This window comes from Brachyistius frenatus, unplaced genomic scaffold (assembly GCF_029030835.1).
Source record: "Brachyistius frenatus isolate BFR_SWC_R1_liver_20210118 unplaced genomic scaffold, ASM2903083v1 Contig_123, whole genome shotgun sequence".
Taxonomy (NCBI): Eukaryota; Metazoa; Chordata; class Actinopteri; family Embiotocidae; genus Brachyistius; species Brachyistius frenatus.
In genome coordinates, this window is record NW_027210722.1 from 821863 (window position 1) to 838086 (window position 16224).

At 41.6% G+C, this 16224-nt stretch overlaps 1 protein-coding gene across 1 annotated transcript; it reads left to right on the forward strand.

The window, feature by feature from the left end:
• The first annotated feature begins 6547 nt into the window (after positions 1-6547).
• Positions 6548-15342, forward strand: LOC138629906 (multidrug and toxin extrusion protein 1-like). The gene is made up of 16 exons (XM_069713901.1): positions 6548-6804; positions 7936-8037; positions 8132-8200; positions 8416-8564; positions 9561-9603; positions 10171-10215; positions 10311-10408; positions 10755-10852; positions 11252-11433; positions 11538-11646; positions 12053-12128; positions 12656-12725; positions 12821-12953; positions 13286-13380; positions 13464-13527; positions 13604-15342. Exons 1-16 carry the CDS (start codon positions 6613-6615, stop codon positions 13843-13845), a joined length of 1767 nt encoding a protein of 588 aa, XP_069570002.1. The 5' UTR covers positions 6548-6612; the 3' UTR covers positions 13846-15342.
• Positions 15343-16224: the final 882 nt, after the last annotated feature.

The following is a 16224-nucleotide window of genomic DNA, read 5'->3' on the forward strand; positions in this document are numbered from 1 at the left end:
GTTAATCAATCGATAAACCATTTTTCTGTTCTGATTTTCTGTGATTTAAGAGGACGGTAGTTATCAGAGGTGGTAAATGTTTGGTTCTGGGAGTCCCGCAGCGGTGGCAACAACACGTATGAAGGGCGTAAACGGAGACTTGACCGGAGCCTCTTCTGTTCAGAGCTCCGGTGAAGGCTGCGGATCGAACCTGCAGAGTGTCCGAGGTTTCATCCCGCCTGACTACCGGAATAACCGCGCGGAGCTTCTTAAGTTAGCGGGAACACTGGTAAAAAACCGGAGCGCCTCCTCTGAGAAGTCACAGGAAGCATAGCGTTGCCATGGATAGTTTCACTGTGACACGTTTTTGAGCCTTTATTTGTTTACATTTTTGAAAATTGATAAAGCCGAATTAAGTATTGATAGTTCTTTTATTATTCGTATCATTCAATGTACTCATAGTTACCAGTGACTTACTTTAATACTGAATAAATCTTAAAAACACGATGATTCTCAGGCAAGTTCTGACGCGTTCCCTTTGCTGCCCCGGAAAAAAAAACTGGGCTGCAACCCGATTCCCGTTTTTTTTTTAGCCTCTATGTGATTACATTTTGGAAAAATTAATTTGCCGAATTATCTATAAATTGTTCATTATTGCTAAGCACTTTTATCATGTTTGATATTTATAACCAAATCACTGATTCCAAAGAAATCTTAAACACCTTATGATTCTCAGGCAAGTTCTGAAGTGTCTCAACTCTCCTCCCAATTAGAGGTCTTTTCATTTAAATTATGAGACAATAAATCATAATCTCGACGTAACTTGTCTGTTTTCTTAAAACTTTCTCTTCTTTTGTCAATGCAATTTGTACAGTGTGTTACATTATTGATCATCTCTAAATCTAAGGGGGTAGCTTTATTTTCAAATCATTAAGTGTATTGTTTCCCCTTTCACTTAAAGGCTCTTTTCAGACAGTTTATTATAGATTTTGGCAATTTTTTTATAAATTGAATGCCTTATATGTCAATGTTGTCATTGCAATATTTTTTGGCCATTTATTTCAGTAATTAGATTTATAATTAGGTAGTCTAATAATGTTTAATTCAAGCATACAGCTGTAGCGTGATGTCAATTTAATTCGTGAGGATTAAATCTTGCTCTCGTTATTAGAAGGGGCACCAGTCCAATATTGGACAAATTATTCATTCAAAATCAATATAAAATCAGTCAATCATAATCTAAATCGGAATCCTCGTATCGGAACTCAAACAAACTAAAATGAATCTGAAACTGAGTGAATCTGAATGATCAGATTTTTAAGATGAAGAGGATGGTCATGGATCAGGGTGTTGAATTTCACTTTATCGATACCCTGTCTCAGGTGGAGGGGGGTGAGGGGGGTCATGAGGAGGGGTGTCATGAGGGTTTAGCACGATTTGATTCAAACTATGTATAAAAGAAGCCCCTTATTTCACCCCACCAACGTAAGATGAGATATATCATTACAACACAGATCACATTTTCAACGATAAGGTCATTCTATCTTATTACTCAGATTGAGAGGTGAAGGAGGTGGAGAAGAGCGAGAGAGAAGGGTGAGAGACGTAGAGGAGAAGAGAGAGAGCGTCCGCATATTCACGTAAAGTCATAGTTTGCGATACAGAACACTTTCTATCAATGTCACACTGTTAGCAGAATCATCAGAGTACATTATAGCAGAGTACATAGTTAGGAATCACAAAGTCCATATTTTGTTCTTATGGTTCGTGAGTTCTTGGTGACCTATGACCACATGAGGGAGACGTGGATCTTCGAGATGGTCAATACTGGTGGTCATCTGGCGTCCGGAGAGTATCGACTTTGGAGTTGGTGTATTGGAGTGGTTGTGACCCAAAAGGGATCAAAAGGGGTATCCTGTGGTTTTCGGCTGGCAGGATGTGATCTCCAAGTGACAGGTTTTATTATTATTATTTTTCATTCTTGAAGATTAAGGCAACGAAATCCAAGAAGTATCCACAATGGCATAGGGCAAAGCACACCTGACCGGTCATTGATCAGGGTGGCGTTTGATAACTACGTTCAATCTACATTAAAGCTTAAAAAGGAAAGTGATTAACAAAAAGAAAACCACACCATACTATAGTTATGATCCTAGCTAAGATAATAGGGAAAACTCTTAAAATATAAAGAGAGATCAAATACACTAGCCTTAACCAGGAGTGATAGAGAGGCTGGTGTGTGTGGGGGGGGGGAGTATTGGTATTTAAGGCAGTTAAACCTATTGAGTACTTTACTAGTCAGTCAAGTTGGATTGGAGACACGTTTGAGCCCTACCTCATCGTATCTCTGTTGCTGCCTTCTACGAGCTCTCCTTTGACTTTTCATCGGTTGCCTCGTTTACAGATAGTTAACCGGTATTTCCATTGGCACCGGTGTGTCGTCGGCGTGTGATACCCTCATATCTCAGGCAGTGTCCTCGACAAAGTTTATTCTTTAAACAGCTCAACAATGAGCTTTGCGTATCGAGTTTGTTTTCTCGACCTGTAATCGTTCCTTCGCCGAGCAGTGTGATCGGCGACTCCGCTTCGTTCTCCGTCTGCGTGTTTCATGCAGACGTATGGGAGCGGTAACCCGAAGCGTGTGGGAGTGATTCTCCAGATTGCGGGGTTCTGATTCTGCTGCTGGCCTGGTTCCCCTGCTGGGCCGTCCTCATCAACACCGCACCCCTCCTACTGGCTGTCAAGCAGAGCCCAGAGGTCGCCAGGTCAGTTTCACAGTTAACAGCTCAATTAAAACCTGCTGTATGATGTTGCTGTTGGATGTTCCCAGTGAAAAGCACATTTTTAACCATGTTAATATGTGCATGTGTTGATCTTTATAGGCTACAAAAGTGGGCGTGGCTTTTGGGTGTGAGCCTTAAGCTGCAATACCACCGAGTGCTACTACAGGTCGGCTCCAAAAAGCCTCCGTAGACTCCCATTCAACTTCTCTCATGAAATACAAGTCAATGAAATTTCTCCACGAGTTATCTCGGTGTTTTTAGCTAAAGTCGCTCCTTCTCATTAGTTTTCTGGAGGTCCATCAGAAAATAATCCCGTCATTAATTAGAAAATAAGCTTCAAAAAGACTTGTTTTTGGGGCGTGTCTGTTTGATTGACAGGCCTGTGGTGCGGTCAGGTTACAGCTATCGGTGAGCGGGATGTAGTATCGTCAGGTTTCCAATCAGATCGGTCAGATCCACCTCTCAGGCTTCTGGCTCTATCTTTGGATTTACCAACTCGATAGTTGTGTCATTCTTCTCATCTGACTCTCGGAAAAGAAAGCAAATAAACACATGTCCCAGAACAGAAATGTTAAACATTATGTCATCTTTTTTCCACAGTGCCCTATGGGATTCTCTGCTGCTGCCAGTGTGCAGGTCGGGAAACACAAAGCAGGCCAAGCTATCTTTCAAAGTCCACCGGTACTACTACACTACTGATGCCTGCAGTACAACTACAGAAAATCAGTCTTGAGAACATACAGTTCAATCTGAAAACACTATCAACTTAGAGATACAGAATCTTTTGTCTTTGCAATATCATCATTTAAACTGTTCTCTTGTCTTCCATTGGTCAACTTTATTGACAGCACATGCCGTTTCCACAGTTGCATGTTTAGTTGGAGCGAGTCTCGGAATCGGCAGAAATGTCATTGGTTACATTTTCACCTCAGAGCAGTGAGTACACTCATTTCTTGCAGAATGATGTAAGGGGGGGAGATTTTTGGTCGCAGTTCGTGTGTCATAGCAGGGTTGGTTTCATAATCCCACTGTTATACATCAACTAAGATCTTCATCTTCATGTTGACTCACAAGCACTGAACTGTGAGTGTTTAATGAGCCTCAGTTATGTTTAAAGGGGCTTTGAATTCATAGTCAGTGATGTTTAATTTAACATTAAAGAAAGAGATTGTTACATATAGGTTTCAGTTTATCATTTTATGGAGTACAATCCCATTTCCCAAAAAGTTGGACGCTGTGTGAAATGTAAATAAAAACAGAATGTGCTGATTTGCAAATCATGTAAACCCTCAGTACATCTTAAATGAGCTCGGGTCCAGAGAAGCCGGCGGTGTTTCTGGATCATGTTTATATCTGGTTTCTTCTTTGCATGGTCGAGTTTTAACCTGCATTTGTGGATGCAGCGATGAACTGTGTTCACAGATGATGGTTTTCAGAAGTGTTCCTGAGCCCATGTAGTGATTTCCACTACCGACTTGTATGTTTTTAATGCAGTGCTGACTGAGGGCCTGAAGATCACAGGGATCCAATATTGGTTTTTAGCCTTGTCCCTTGTGTACAGAGATTTCTCCAGATTCTCTGCATTCTCCGAAGATGATGAAATCCACAAATTCTTTGCAATTTTACATTGAGGAACATTATTCTTAAATCGTTGCAGTATTTCCCCACACAGTCTTTCAGAGTGATGAGCCTCTCCCCATCTCCAACTGCTGAGAGACTCTGCTCCTCTGAAATGCTCTTTTCATTCTCAATAATGTTGCTCAGTTTCTTTAGTGCGAGGGTGAGGACATTAAACGGACTCTCCTGACCTTTCACTTTTTTCCAGGGTACTGTGAGAATGAAAAGCAAGAATTCAAGGTCAGCTGGCACTGAGCTGCTGCGGCCGGCGTGCTGCACATATCAGAAACATTGCTTTTTGATTACAATGGGAAATGTCGTTCTTTGTCTTTTGTTTAGTCTGCCATGTCTTGTGTGTGAAATGTAAAAAAAAAAAGTGTTTACAAAGCAATCATTCAGCAGTGGCTGATGTATGGTCATACTGGGCAGCTTTTATGTGTGAATGTGTATTTGTGTGAACAAGGCAGCTCCTCCGCAAAAAAAACATTTTCAGCCAATATGTTTCCCACAAGAAGGCCCAGAAAAATGGGGTGTGTTGGGAAAAGCTGTTCCACTAAACCAATTTAGAGCTTTACTGTAAGTTATCAGCCTGAATCGAGCCTGTTTTGCTGCTCGTTCATGGCTCCAGACAAGCACAGATCCCATCAAAAGAGCACATGGTCCACTGGCGGTCAGCTCAGACTGTGACACGAGTGGAAACGACATCTATCCCACTCAGCTGACCTCCTGGTTTAGTGTGTTTCAGTCCTTTTTTTCATCTTGGGTTCAAGTCCACTGTCAGTGTGACTCTTTGTCTCATTATCATCACTGTTAAAAAATTAACCGGTGTAAGAACGCAGACGTTGGCTGTCACGGACGAAGGACCTGACACGTTACGTAATATGATTTGCATTTTTCTAGCAATTTAAAGTCTATCTGTTGGTTTAGGCCGTTTGGTGTCTGTAACATAACAGTGTCCACATTCTGGAAATGTGATTTCAACATTTTTGGACGTCTGTTTACATTACGAATTCTATTTAAATGATATTTAAAGGGAGAAGAAACGATGGGATGATTGAGGATAGCCCTGGGAGGGCTGAATGATACAGAGGTTTTGGAGCAACATGTGCTGCCATCCAGGCAACGTCTTTTTCAAGGAAGGTCTTGTTTAGTTCAGCAATACAATGTCAAACCACATTCTGCACGTATTACAACAGCATGGCTCCGTAGCAGAAGAGTTCGGGTGCTAAACTGGCATCCTGCCGTCCAGACCTGTCACCCATTTGGAGCTTAATGAAACAAACAAATACAACAAAGGAGACCCTGAACTGTTGAGCAGCTGAAATCCTATATCGGGCAAACAATAGGACAACAATTCACTTTCAAAACTCCAGCAACTGGCCTCAGTTCCCAAACGTTTACAGGGTGTTGTTAAAAGAAGAGGTGATGCAACACGGTGGCAAACATGATCCTGTCCAAACTTTTTTTGAAGCATGTTGCTGCCGTGAAATTTAAAATGAGTGTATAATTTTCATAGGACAATAAAGTTTCTGTTTCAACATTTGATATGTTGTTTTTGTTCATATTTTACCATTAAACATGGGTTTACAGGATTTGCAAATCATCGCATTGTTTTTATTTACATTTTACACAGCGTGCCAACTTTTGGGGGAACTTTGTCTGTGAAGGAGTGCAGATAAATAGGAAATAAAGTGTGGTTAGAACTGAATAATTGTATAAATACAAAAATAAATGTAGAAATACAGAGATAGATATTGGAATACAGATGTAAATAAATATAGAACAGAAAAAGCCCACTTCCAAGTTGATGAATTTATTTCGAGGTTACATAAATGAAGACATTAATTTAATGATGCCACTTTAATTCCCAAAATATGTACCTACATTTTGTCCTATTTTGTCCCCCATAGCACACAGTCTTGTCTTCGTGGTGTTATTACTGTGACATTCAGCCGGCTATTTATTGTCCTGCCGGACAGTTTGTTTACAGTCTCTCAGTAACTTGAAGCTCATAAAGTGTTCATCGGAGTACGACGTGGAGGTGTCCCAGCTGGCTTATTTTACCCCGACACATGAGCACGCGGTGAGGACACTCCTTCAAAGTAGCGGCACGTGTCTGCCCCCGAGCCCCTCCTCTTACTCTGCTGCTTATCAAACACGAACTTCACCAGCGGCAGGGGTGACTCCGTGTGTCCCGTGCGCGTCGGGGAATAACGGTCTGGTCTGCTCCGAGATGGACGCCTCTGGTAAAACCCCGGTGAAGTACACGGAGGGAGTGAGGGGAGATCTGGTAGCCGGGGAGACGGACTCTCGCGCGCAGGGCTGCGGTGGACGTTGGGGCTCCTGCACGAGGAGCCTCCGGGGCTTCATCCCGCCGGACTACCGGAAGGAGCTGGTGCAACTTTTTAAACTGGCGGGACCAGTGGTGAGACAGTCTGGACTTTTTCATCTCAGTGTGTGTGTGTGTGTGTGTGTGTGTGTGTGTGTGTGTGTGTGTGTGTGTGTGTGTGTGTGTGTGTGTGTGTGTGGTATTATTACAGGATGAAAGATCAACTTTAATAAACTCAGAGTCTCTCTTTCACTTGGGGGCCTCAAGACTGTGTAATGATGCGGTTGTCCCCCTCAAGGCTTTCTATCCTTTCACTTTATGTTTTTAAATTAAAGTAGGCGACGAAATGCACCAAATGGTGCGCACAAAGGTTTTGAGGTTCCTCAAACTGAATCTGAATCTGAATCATCACTGGGCACTGTGATGTCTGCATGCTTTGTGCTGAGTCTACTCATTATAATAATAATAATAATAATAATAATAGGTAGGCAGGTAGTTACTTTATTAATCCCCGAGGGGACATTTTTTTGCTACAGCAGCATACGGAAGCAATAAGATAATAATAGAATAATAGAAAAGCAATAAAATAGCAGTAAAATAGCAGTACAAAATATAAAATATAAAATATAAAATGCACAGTATATACAGTACAGTATATATCTATATATATTATATACAAACAACCAAGAAACACAGTCAATAACTAATAAAACTACCTTGTCATCTTGCTTTCATCCTAATCATTGGTTTTGCTTTGGTTATTTGAAATTTATGTCAAACTGTCTCATTTAAAATGACTTCTCCAGAAGCCAGAAATCACAACAACTCTCATTTCCTCACATATTTGTTATATTTTAAAAGGTGTAATGATACCTAGAGCTGCAAATAAAAATAAAAAGATTAATTTCTAATTAATTAATATTATAATTTCTGCTTTTAGGTCTTTAAAATGTCAGAAGATGGTGAAAAATAATAACCACTGTTTCCCAGAGCTCAATGTGCAGCTTAAAAAAATTGTACACTTTTTTTTTTAGTTTATGATCATAGAGGATTGAAGGAACCAGGAAATATTTACATTTAAGAAGCTTTTTTGAGAGGATTTCATCATTTCTGTGGACCACCTGTTGCAGCTCTGTCGATATCGATAGTGTTTTGACTCCCTGATGATATTTAGCTTTCTTTACATGTATCTGTGTGAATGATTTTGTTGTTGTTGTTGTTCTGCAGGTCATTTCCCAGCTGATGGTCTTCATGATCAGTTTCGTCAGCACGGTGTTCTGCGGTCATCTGGGGAAAACTGAGCTGGCCGGGGTGTCCTTATCCATAGCGGTGAGGAGACGTTGGTGGATTTCCGCTGGTGTCCTCACGTTGTTGCCGTGTGTTTCGCCCTAAATTACATCTTTCTTTTGTGCTTGACTTGCAGGTGGTTAACGTCACCGGTATTTCCATTGGCACCGGTTTGTCATTGACGTGCGATACGCTCATATCTCAGGTAGGGTCCTCACCGGTTGCTCTTTCACTTTATTAGTCTAACCAAGAGTAACACAAGCAGTACCGCTGGGTTCCCAGGTTCTCCTGCGGTTCCCTTTTAAACAACTCGGCGGCGAGCTTTCGTATCGGGTTCGTTTTCTTTGACCCTTGTTTGGTGTGATTTGGTGTTTTTCCGGCGCTGCTTACCCGAGTGTCTTGTCTGCGTGTTTCCTGCAGACGTATGGGAGCGGTAACCTGAAGCGTGTGGGAGTGATTCTCCAGAGAGGGATCCTGATTCTGCTGCTGGCCTGTTTCCCCTGCTGGGCCGTCCTCATCAACACCGAACCCCTCCTACTGGCTGTCAAGCAGAGCCCAGAGGTCGCCAGGTCAGCACATATTAATCGCCACGATACAACAGCAGCATCCCATTTAGCGGCATGTAGTCTAATCTACATTGGCAATTTACAAATTACAAATAGTGAATTATCTTAAATTATAACCCGGTTTCCAAAAAAGTTGGGACGCTGTGTAAAATGTAAATGAAAACAGAGTGTCATGATTTTTAAATCATATAAACCCATATTTAATTTACAAAAGACAACATATCAAAATGTTGAAATTGAGACATTTTATTGTTTTATGTAAAATATATACTCATTTTGAATTGAATTGTTTCTGGATCATGTTCATATCTGGTTTCTTTGCATGGTTGAGTTTTAACCTGCATTTGTGGATGCAGCGATGAACTGTGTTCACAGACGATGGTTTTCAGAAGTGTTCCTGAGCCCATGCAGTAATTTCCACTACAGCATTGTGTCTGTTTTTAATGCAGTGCTTCCTGAGGGCCTGAGGATCACAGCCTTCCAATATTCAGCCTTGTCCCTTGCGTACAAGAGATTTCTCTAGATTCTCTGAATCTTTTATTCATATTATGAACCGCAGATGATGAAATCTACAAATTATTTGAAATTTTACATTGAGGAACATTATTCTTAAATGTTTTATTTTTTAGGATTCCACATCTTTTCCAGTCTGTTGTTGGCTGTGCTAAATGCTCTGACTGTGTTCACCAGCTTGCCGGTAACTTTATCTGCACATTTTTTTTTTTTTGCGCTAACATAAGCTGCCTGCCGCGAGAGTGGTGAGCGACAAACCAAACTATAAGTCTGCCATCCCCCCCAAAAAATCACGTTTCCCTAAAAGATGCTAAAATGCTGCGTAAAGCTGAGCTGAGTCTTTGTAGGTTCTTCACTACGTGTGAAACCTTTGTGGTGATTTGAAACATTGTTTATATAAAATATTATTTTGGAAAAAAAGTCACATGTGACACTATTTGACAATTTGACATCCATTTTTTTTCTGTTTTGTCCTTCTGCATGAAGTCTGTCCCAGCTGTACGTGAACATCTTCATGCCTGCTCTGCCGGTGAGTTTTTGGCTCTGATGCAATAGATCCCGGTTCGAAGGGTTGATCTGATGGTCAGTCCAAACACTTTGGTCCAGACTGAAATGTCTTAACAGTTGGTTTTCTGAAGTCTTTCGTGGTCTCCAGAGGATCATTCCTACCGACACTTCTTGTATTGGAGGCAGCGAGCTCACATTTTGGACGGTTATTGAAAAGTCTCAACCCCTTTTGGGTGGATTATCTTTGACATTCACGGTCCCGGGAGCTGTTTTCCCTGCTGTGCCACATATTTGCCAAACCATGCTCGCAATGAGGCTTGGGCTGTGCTGACTTTTAGGCTTTAGCTCGGCACCGCGTGATAATTTGCACTAAAAACAAAAAGACGGTGAACATTATACCAGCTAAACATTAGCATGCCAGCATTGCCTTTGTGACAATGTTCGCATGCGGACGTTAGCGTTTAGCTCGCAGCTCCTCAGTAGAGCCTCACAGAGCTGCTGGCGCGTCTTGCTGGCGTCTTCATAACCGCACGCTAAAATTTCCCTTTAAAAATTGAAACTGGAGTAACTTTGTGTTTTCCTTTTTCAGGCTGCTTTTATGTACCAGCTGCAGGGGCGCTATCTCCAGAATCAGGTGCAGTTTCCTGACGAAAGGCCAATGTGGTGAAAGCTAATCACGAGTTGATCATTAAAATATATACTGAGACCTCATTGTTCTTTGGTTTACAGGGAATTATATGGCCTCAAGTTATAACAGGAGCTATTGGAAATATCCTCAACGCAATAATCAATTATGTCCTCCTGTACCGGCTGGATTTGGGCGTTGCGTAAGTTTCTTCTCCGTCCTCGTTATGTAGATCTATTCATTATTTCTGTAATGTGGCTGATCCGCGTACGCACATTTTCACTCAGATTGCGATTCATAAAAGGAACGCTGCTCGCAGGTGTTTATAAATCCGAAATTTTGTTTTGCGCCATTTTGGGCTTTTGTGTGCACTAAATCCTACATACTGATCCTTTTAAGGGTTTAATTGACAAATTTGAACACAAATGTATGTAAGGTCTAGTTTGACAACCATGAACAAAATGTGAATATCAGTTATTAATAAGTGGTTTCTGCTGTGTCTTCATGTCTTTGCTTCTATTTTTTTATTTTTTTATTTTATCTTGAAGCGGATCTGCAGCGGCCAACGCGATCTCCCAGTATCTACTGGCGGTGCTCTTGTTTGTTTACATTTGCGCGCGGGGTCTTCATAAGGCCACATGGGGAGGTCAGTTTAACACTTTGATACGAGGGTGTTTTGAAACCTCGACAATGTGACTGAAATATGTTTGTGTTGTTTCATCATCTTGCATCGTTCAGCGTTGTCGTCTACTACGCCAATAGTTGTCCATTAAAAGAAAAAAAAAACATTCCAGGGTGTAATGTTTGACAAAAATCAGTTACACTTTATAACTGCGTACTGCAATGTGAAGGAGAGGGTACAATGGTGACTTAGCATTACACCCGAGTGCACTTTATGATGTCTAATGCACCTGCAATATTTGGACATGTTTACTGGCGCAAGTCTCTCCTTTGTAGACCTGCTTCTGATATGAACTGTACAAAATGACAAAATTAATGAAATGAAGTGATTTAAAGTGACGTACAGACTCGCTCTGGCCCGCAGGCTGGTCGCTCGACTGTCTGCAGGAGTGGGGGCCCTTCGTGAAGCTGGCCATCCCCAGTATGCTCATGCTTTGTCTGGAGTGGTGGACGTTTGAGATCGGAGGCTTCCTGGCCGGCATGATCAGCGAGGCCGAGCTGGGCGCGCAGTCCATCACGTACGAGCTGGCCGTCATCGCTTACATGGTAACTCATCTTTAATTCTTCGCTACCTTCCGTTATGAACGATGTTCCTCTGCTCGTGTGTTGGCCAAGTTGTATTGGTATTTGCCTTTTTTTTCTCCCCACAGTTTCCGCTGGGGTTCTCCGCTGCTGCCAGCGTCCGGGTCGGGAATGCTCTCGGCGCAGGAAACATTGAGCAGGCCAAGCTGTCGTCCAAAGTGCCCATCATCTGTGCATGTGAGAACCGACGCGTACAGCACATGTTGCCCGGGTTACATGGTGGATGACTTTTTACCTGCATGTGCGGATGCAGCGATGAACTGTGTTCACAGACGATGGTTTTCAGAAATGTTCCTGAGCCCATGCGGTGATTCCCACGACAGAGTTGTGTCTGTTTTTAATGCAGCGCCGCCTGCACCGCCATCCAATATTGGTTTTCAGCCTTCTCAGTTTCAACACTTGATACGCTGATATGTTGTCTTCGGTCCATTTTTTTTTGGTGAAATATAGGTTTACAAGATTTGCAAATCATTGCATTCTGTTTTTTGTTTTTTTTATTTTACACAGCATCCCAACTTTTTTGAAATATTTCAAATGTTTAAAACAACATTTTTATTCATTCTTCTTTTTTTTGTTGTTGCAGCCATTATTGCATGTTTTGTCGGAGCTATCTTCGCCCTGTCTAGAAATTTCATCGGATACATTTTCACCTCAGAGCAGTAAGTCAAAATGTCACACTGAAAGAACTTGTTTTTCGTGTATGTTTAGTTGGAGGTGATATGCCAGAGCAGCATGTTGCTGTCAAGGCTGTGAAACATTAACCAAGGTCGTCCCCTTCCTGTTGACCCACAGACTCTGAGCCCCTCGTTGAAAGATTTTAATTAAACACAACTATTCCCTCCGATTTTCTGCTTTACAGTGTGTGTTGCCCAGTTGGTCCCGTTTCTGACAGCTGAAACTTAATTAACTTGGACTAATGAAGGTGAACACCCTTTTTCTTGGCAGTTTTAAGAGAAACTTTTACAAAACCACAATGTTTTTTTCTGAAAACTTGGAAGAACTGGCATAAAGGTCATTTTACCAAAAGTCTCAGTGGAAGGTAGAACGAGAGAGCGTCTCTCTGTGATCCCAGTGCAATGATAGTGATAATAAATAACACACACTCTGTAAAAACATATATACAGCAAAACAGTCCCTGAGCAATAAAATGTGCCAATGAGTGTGCTTCATCTGCATGTTTTTTCAGAGACATTTTACAGAGGGTTGCTGACGTCATGTTGATATTTGCCAGCATGCATGTGTTCGATGCGATTGCGGTAAGGAAGCGATTTTACGCCGGTGTTCAATATCCAAGGCCGATATCGTCAAATATAAAACGTGATGCGACCTTACGCGTGTTTGATATTCACAGGGTGTGACGGGAGGCGTTCTCAGAGGGGCAGGAAAACAGCTGATGGGAGCTCTGTGTAACCTGGTGGGGTACTACTTCATCGGCTTCCCCATGGGTGTGTCGCTGATGTTCGCAGCGGACATGGGGATTGTGGGTAAGGATCGGTTACCATGTGCTGTATGAAAGTTAATTTGGTGTCTTTTTTTTTTATGCAGCGTGAAAAAACTGTTTTGGGGGAAAATTTCTCACACTTCAATCAAAAACCTAGTTTGTAATTGAAAATGTTTGAACTGAGAATCAAATTATTTGGATTGCGGACGGTTTTGTTGGTTTTGGTCACACACTTCAGACTTTTGCTGATGAAACTAGCCTCTTTATTGATTCACATAGTTTTAGTTGTAAATCAGACTTCTTTGGCTGCAGTTACAGTGTTTTCTTCTGTTTGTCAGAAACAACATTAAATCTCTTCTCTTGTCTCTTAAACAGGACTCTGGGCCGGACTGTCGGTTTGCGTGTTAATGCAGTCGATTTTCTTCATCATATTTGTGTGCAAACTCGATTGGAAGAAGGTTGCCGCCGAGGTGCGTACCTGCGTCCCTCCACCAATCTCGACACGTTTTACTCCCATCATGACATGCTTTTAATGATTTCCTAAATGTGTCAGGCTCTCGTTCGAGCTGGAGTCCAGATCAAAGAAGAGCAAGAGATGGTCGGGATGGAAAACACAGGTGAGCGCTAAAAACACTGAAACATTGAACCCTGTGTTAGCTGTCGATACTAAAAGGTTCCCTTTGAAAACGCTAGACACGAATCACAACCAGCCCCAGCTGAGCGCTGCTGCATCCGGCGGAGAGAGCGTGGAGGGGGACCACACGTACCAGGAGATGCCCATTTCAGGCCAAAATAAACCTTCCACCACCACGGTGGGGAACGTTCTGTCGGTGACTCAGCTGGTTTTACGCCGTGGTCTGGCGCTGCTCATCATGGTCGTCATCCTCGTTGTGGGAATCATCGCCAGCATCTTCCTCACCAGTTTGCTGGAATGACTCTAATGACGTAAAGCAGGCAGTCGGGCTGACGGTTGTCAGGTCTGAGGGCAGAAAAAGGTTCCTTTAGGTAATATTTGTGTTAACTCCGGACCACCTCCTCGTGTGAAAGGGTTACTTGTACTGTTGAACCAACTGAGGATCAACTGTCTGCAGCTTTGTGCAACAAACTATCAGAACTATCAGATACTGTGTAACTGTGCAGCCGCTCAGTGCCTGGAAGCTGAACCAGAACAAGTGAGTCTAGGCGACTTTATATCTGGTTTCTTCTACAGACAGGGATGAATTTGTTGGTACCCTTCACAGCCCACTTAAACATTGCTTTATTAATCCCCAAAAGTTGTGAAATTAAAACGACAGATGAGTTTGTACCTCTGCGCTGATAATGAGCTGGATGGTCCCTCTCCTCTTTAGCAGGGAAGGATGTCCATGATTTCCAAAAAGAATCTCAGACCACAGGACAGTTTTCCACTTCACCTCAGTCCATCTTAAATAAGCTCGGGTCCAGAGAAGCCAGCGGTGTTTCTGGATCATGTTTATATCTGGTTCCTTCTTTGCATGGCCGAGTTTTAACCTGCATTTGTGGATGCAGCGATGAACCGTGTTCACAGACGATGGTTTTCAGAAGTGTTCCTGAGCCCATGTGGTGATTTCCACGACAGAATCATGACTGTTCTTAAGTGGCCTTTTTATGAGCCCCGATCTGAATCCTATCAAACATCTAAAGAGGTGAAACATGCAGTCTGGAGAAGGCAGAAAGCTTTCAAACCTGAGACAGTTGGAGCAGTTTGTTCTGGAAGATCGGACCGAAGTACCTGCTGACTGGAATTCTCACTGAGAGACACACAAGTCATCTGTTAGTAATTGAAGGTTGTGCAACAAATAATTAAGTTAAGGGTCCTGTCAATTTTGCCATTTTCATTTGTTTTATCTTTAAAATGTTTTGTTGAGTCAAAACTTTAAAAGTAGATTTTTTTTAATTATAAATATGGAATAAACCATAACTGGTGCCAATTACTTTTGTCAGTTAAAAGTTATTTTATAGGAAACAAATTAATTGTTTCTTCTTTTTTAGTGGAAGGGTACCAACAAATGTATCCGTGACTGTATTTGTGGGCATTAATGGAATGTTCTGTTTGTGCAATGTGTTAGTATTTTATAGTGGGCGGGACTTTTTCTGTTACGATAGCCATAACGAATTTGATGAAAGCTGTTCTTTGTTGCTGATGCTTAAAGGTTGCAAACTGCTTGATGCTTTTATTGAACAATTCTACAATTTTAAGCACCTGATCCAAAGTGTTTAGTGTCCAAAGTGCATTTGCCAAGTAATAGAAAAAAGAACGCACAGATTTATCTACACAATAACCTTTCACATTGATATCTTGTTATTTTCCATCTTTTGCTTATTTGTGCACTTTAACATGTTCCTGTGTGTGTAACAAGCAGAATGTATGTTTGTTGTGTGCATTGTTTATCTGTAAAATACTGCGTCATTGACTTAAGACCAGGTTTTATTGGTCAGTCGCGCTCAGGATGGCCGTGTGCTGACAAGTAGCTATCAATGTGCCTGACCAGACTTCATTTTAAGACCAAAACGCCCATGAGTGTTCAGATGGGTGTGAGTATATTTCTTATAGGCGCTGGAAGGGAAAACGACTACAGCCCGAAGCCTGATCTGTAATAAATAACAAAGAGGAGAGCATAAAAGAAAGGGGATGTTGATTTCAGAGTAAAACTTTTGAAATGTTTACATTCGGTACCGACAGTTGAACTGAATATGTGAGTGTATGTTTGTAGTCAAAGTAGCATCCAAGGCTCTACAAAGAGACATCTGGGTGTCTGTAAAATTATATCAATACTCCTTATTTTGTCAAAGGGTTGTTGTTGTAAGACCAAAACATTAGAACTGCACTTTTTAATTCTGGTTCCTTTTAACAACCTTGTGGGCATTGTAGTCAACATACCAAAATCAATTCAGGAATTTTTGTTAAATACAAATGACACTAATCAGAGTGTAAATAACAAGGATATCATGTCAGCATATAAATAAATAATTAAATAATCAATATGCCTCGTGTATATGTGGCGTTTATGATTGGCTGATTGGATAATTAATTAAACGGGTATACATGTGTTCAGCTGGACCGTGCGAGAAACACTATCAATTTAAAGCTAGGGCTTTTATTTTGAAATGATACAGGGCGTCATTGCTTTCGGCCGGCCTATGGTGACTTTTTTTTTATATAAGTTACACGACATGTGATCGACCAATTGTGTAACCGTATCATTCAATATCCCTTCGTGTCCAACAGTCAGGTTTGCAGAGCTGTTGCTACTCTACTGTTGCTGTTCAGCAAAAACTATATAATCCGTCATCAC

Bases quoted from the DNA above. Each gene is read 5' to 3' on its own strand.
- LOC138629906 (XM_069713901.1), top strand. From the start codon at position 6,613: ATGGACGCCTCTGGTAAAACCCCGGTGAAGTACACGGAGGGAGTGAGG. The intron at 10,853-11,251 runs GTCAGTTTAACA...TCTGGCCCGCAG, and splicing joins TCATAAGGCCACATGGGGAG to GCTGGTCGCTCGACTGTCTG. The intron at 12,726-12,820 runs GTAAGGAAGCGA...TGATATTCACAG, and splicing joins ATGTGTTCGATGCGATTGCG to GGTGTGACGGGAGGCGTTCT.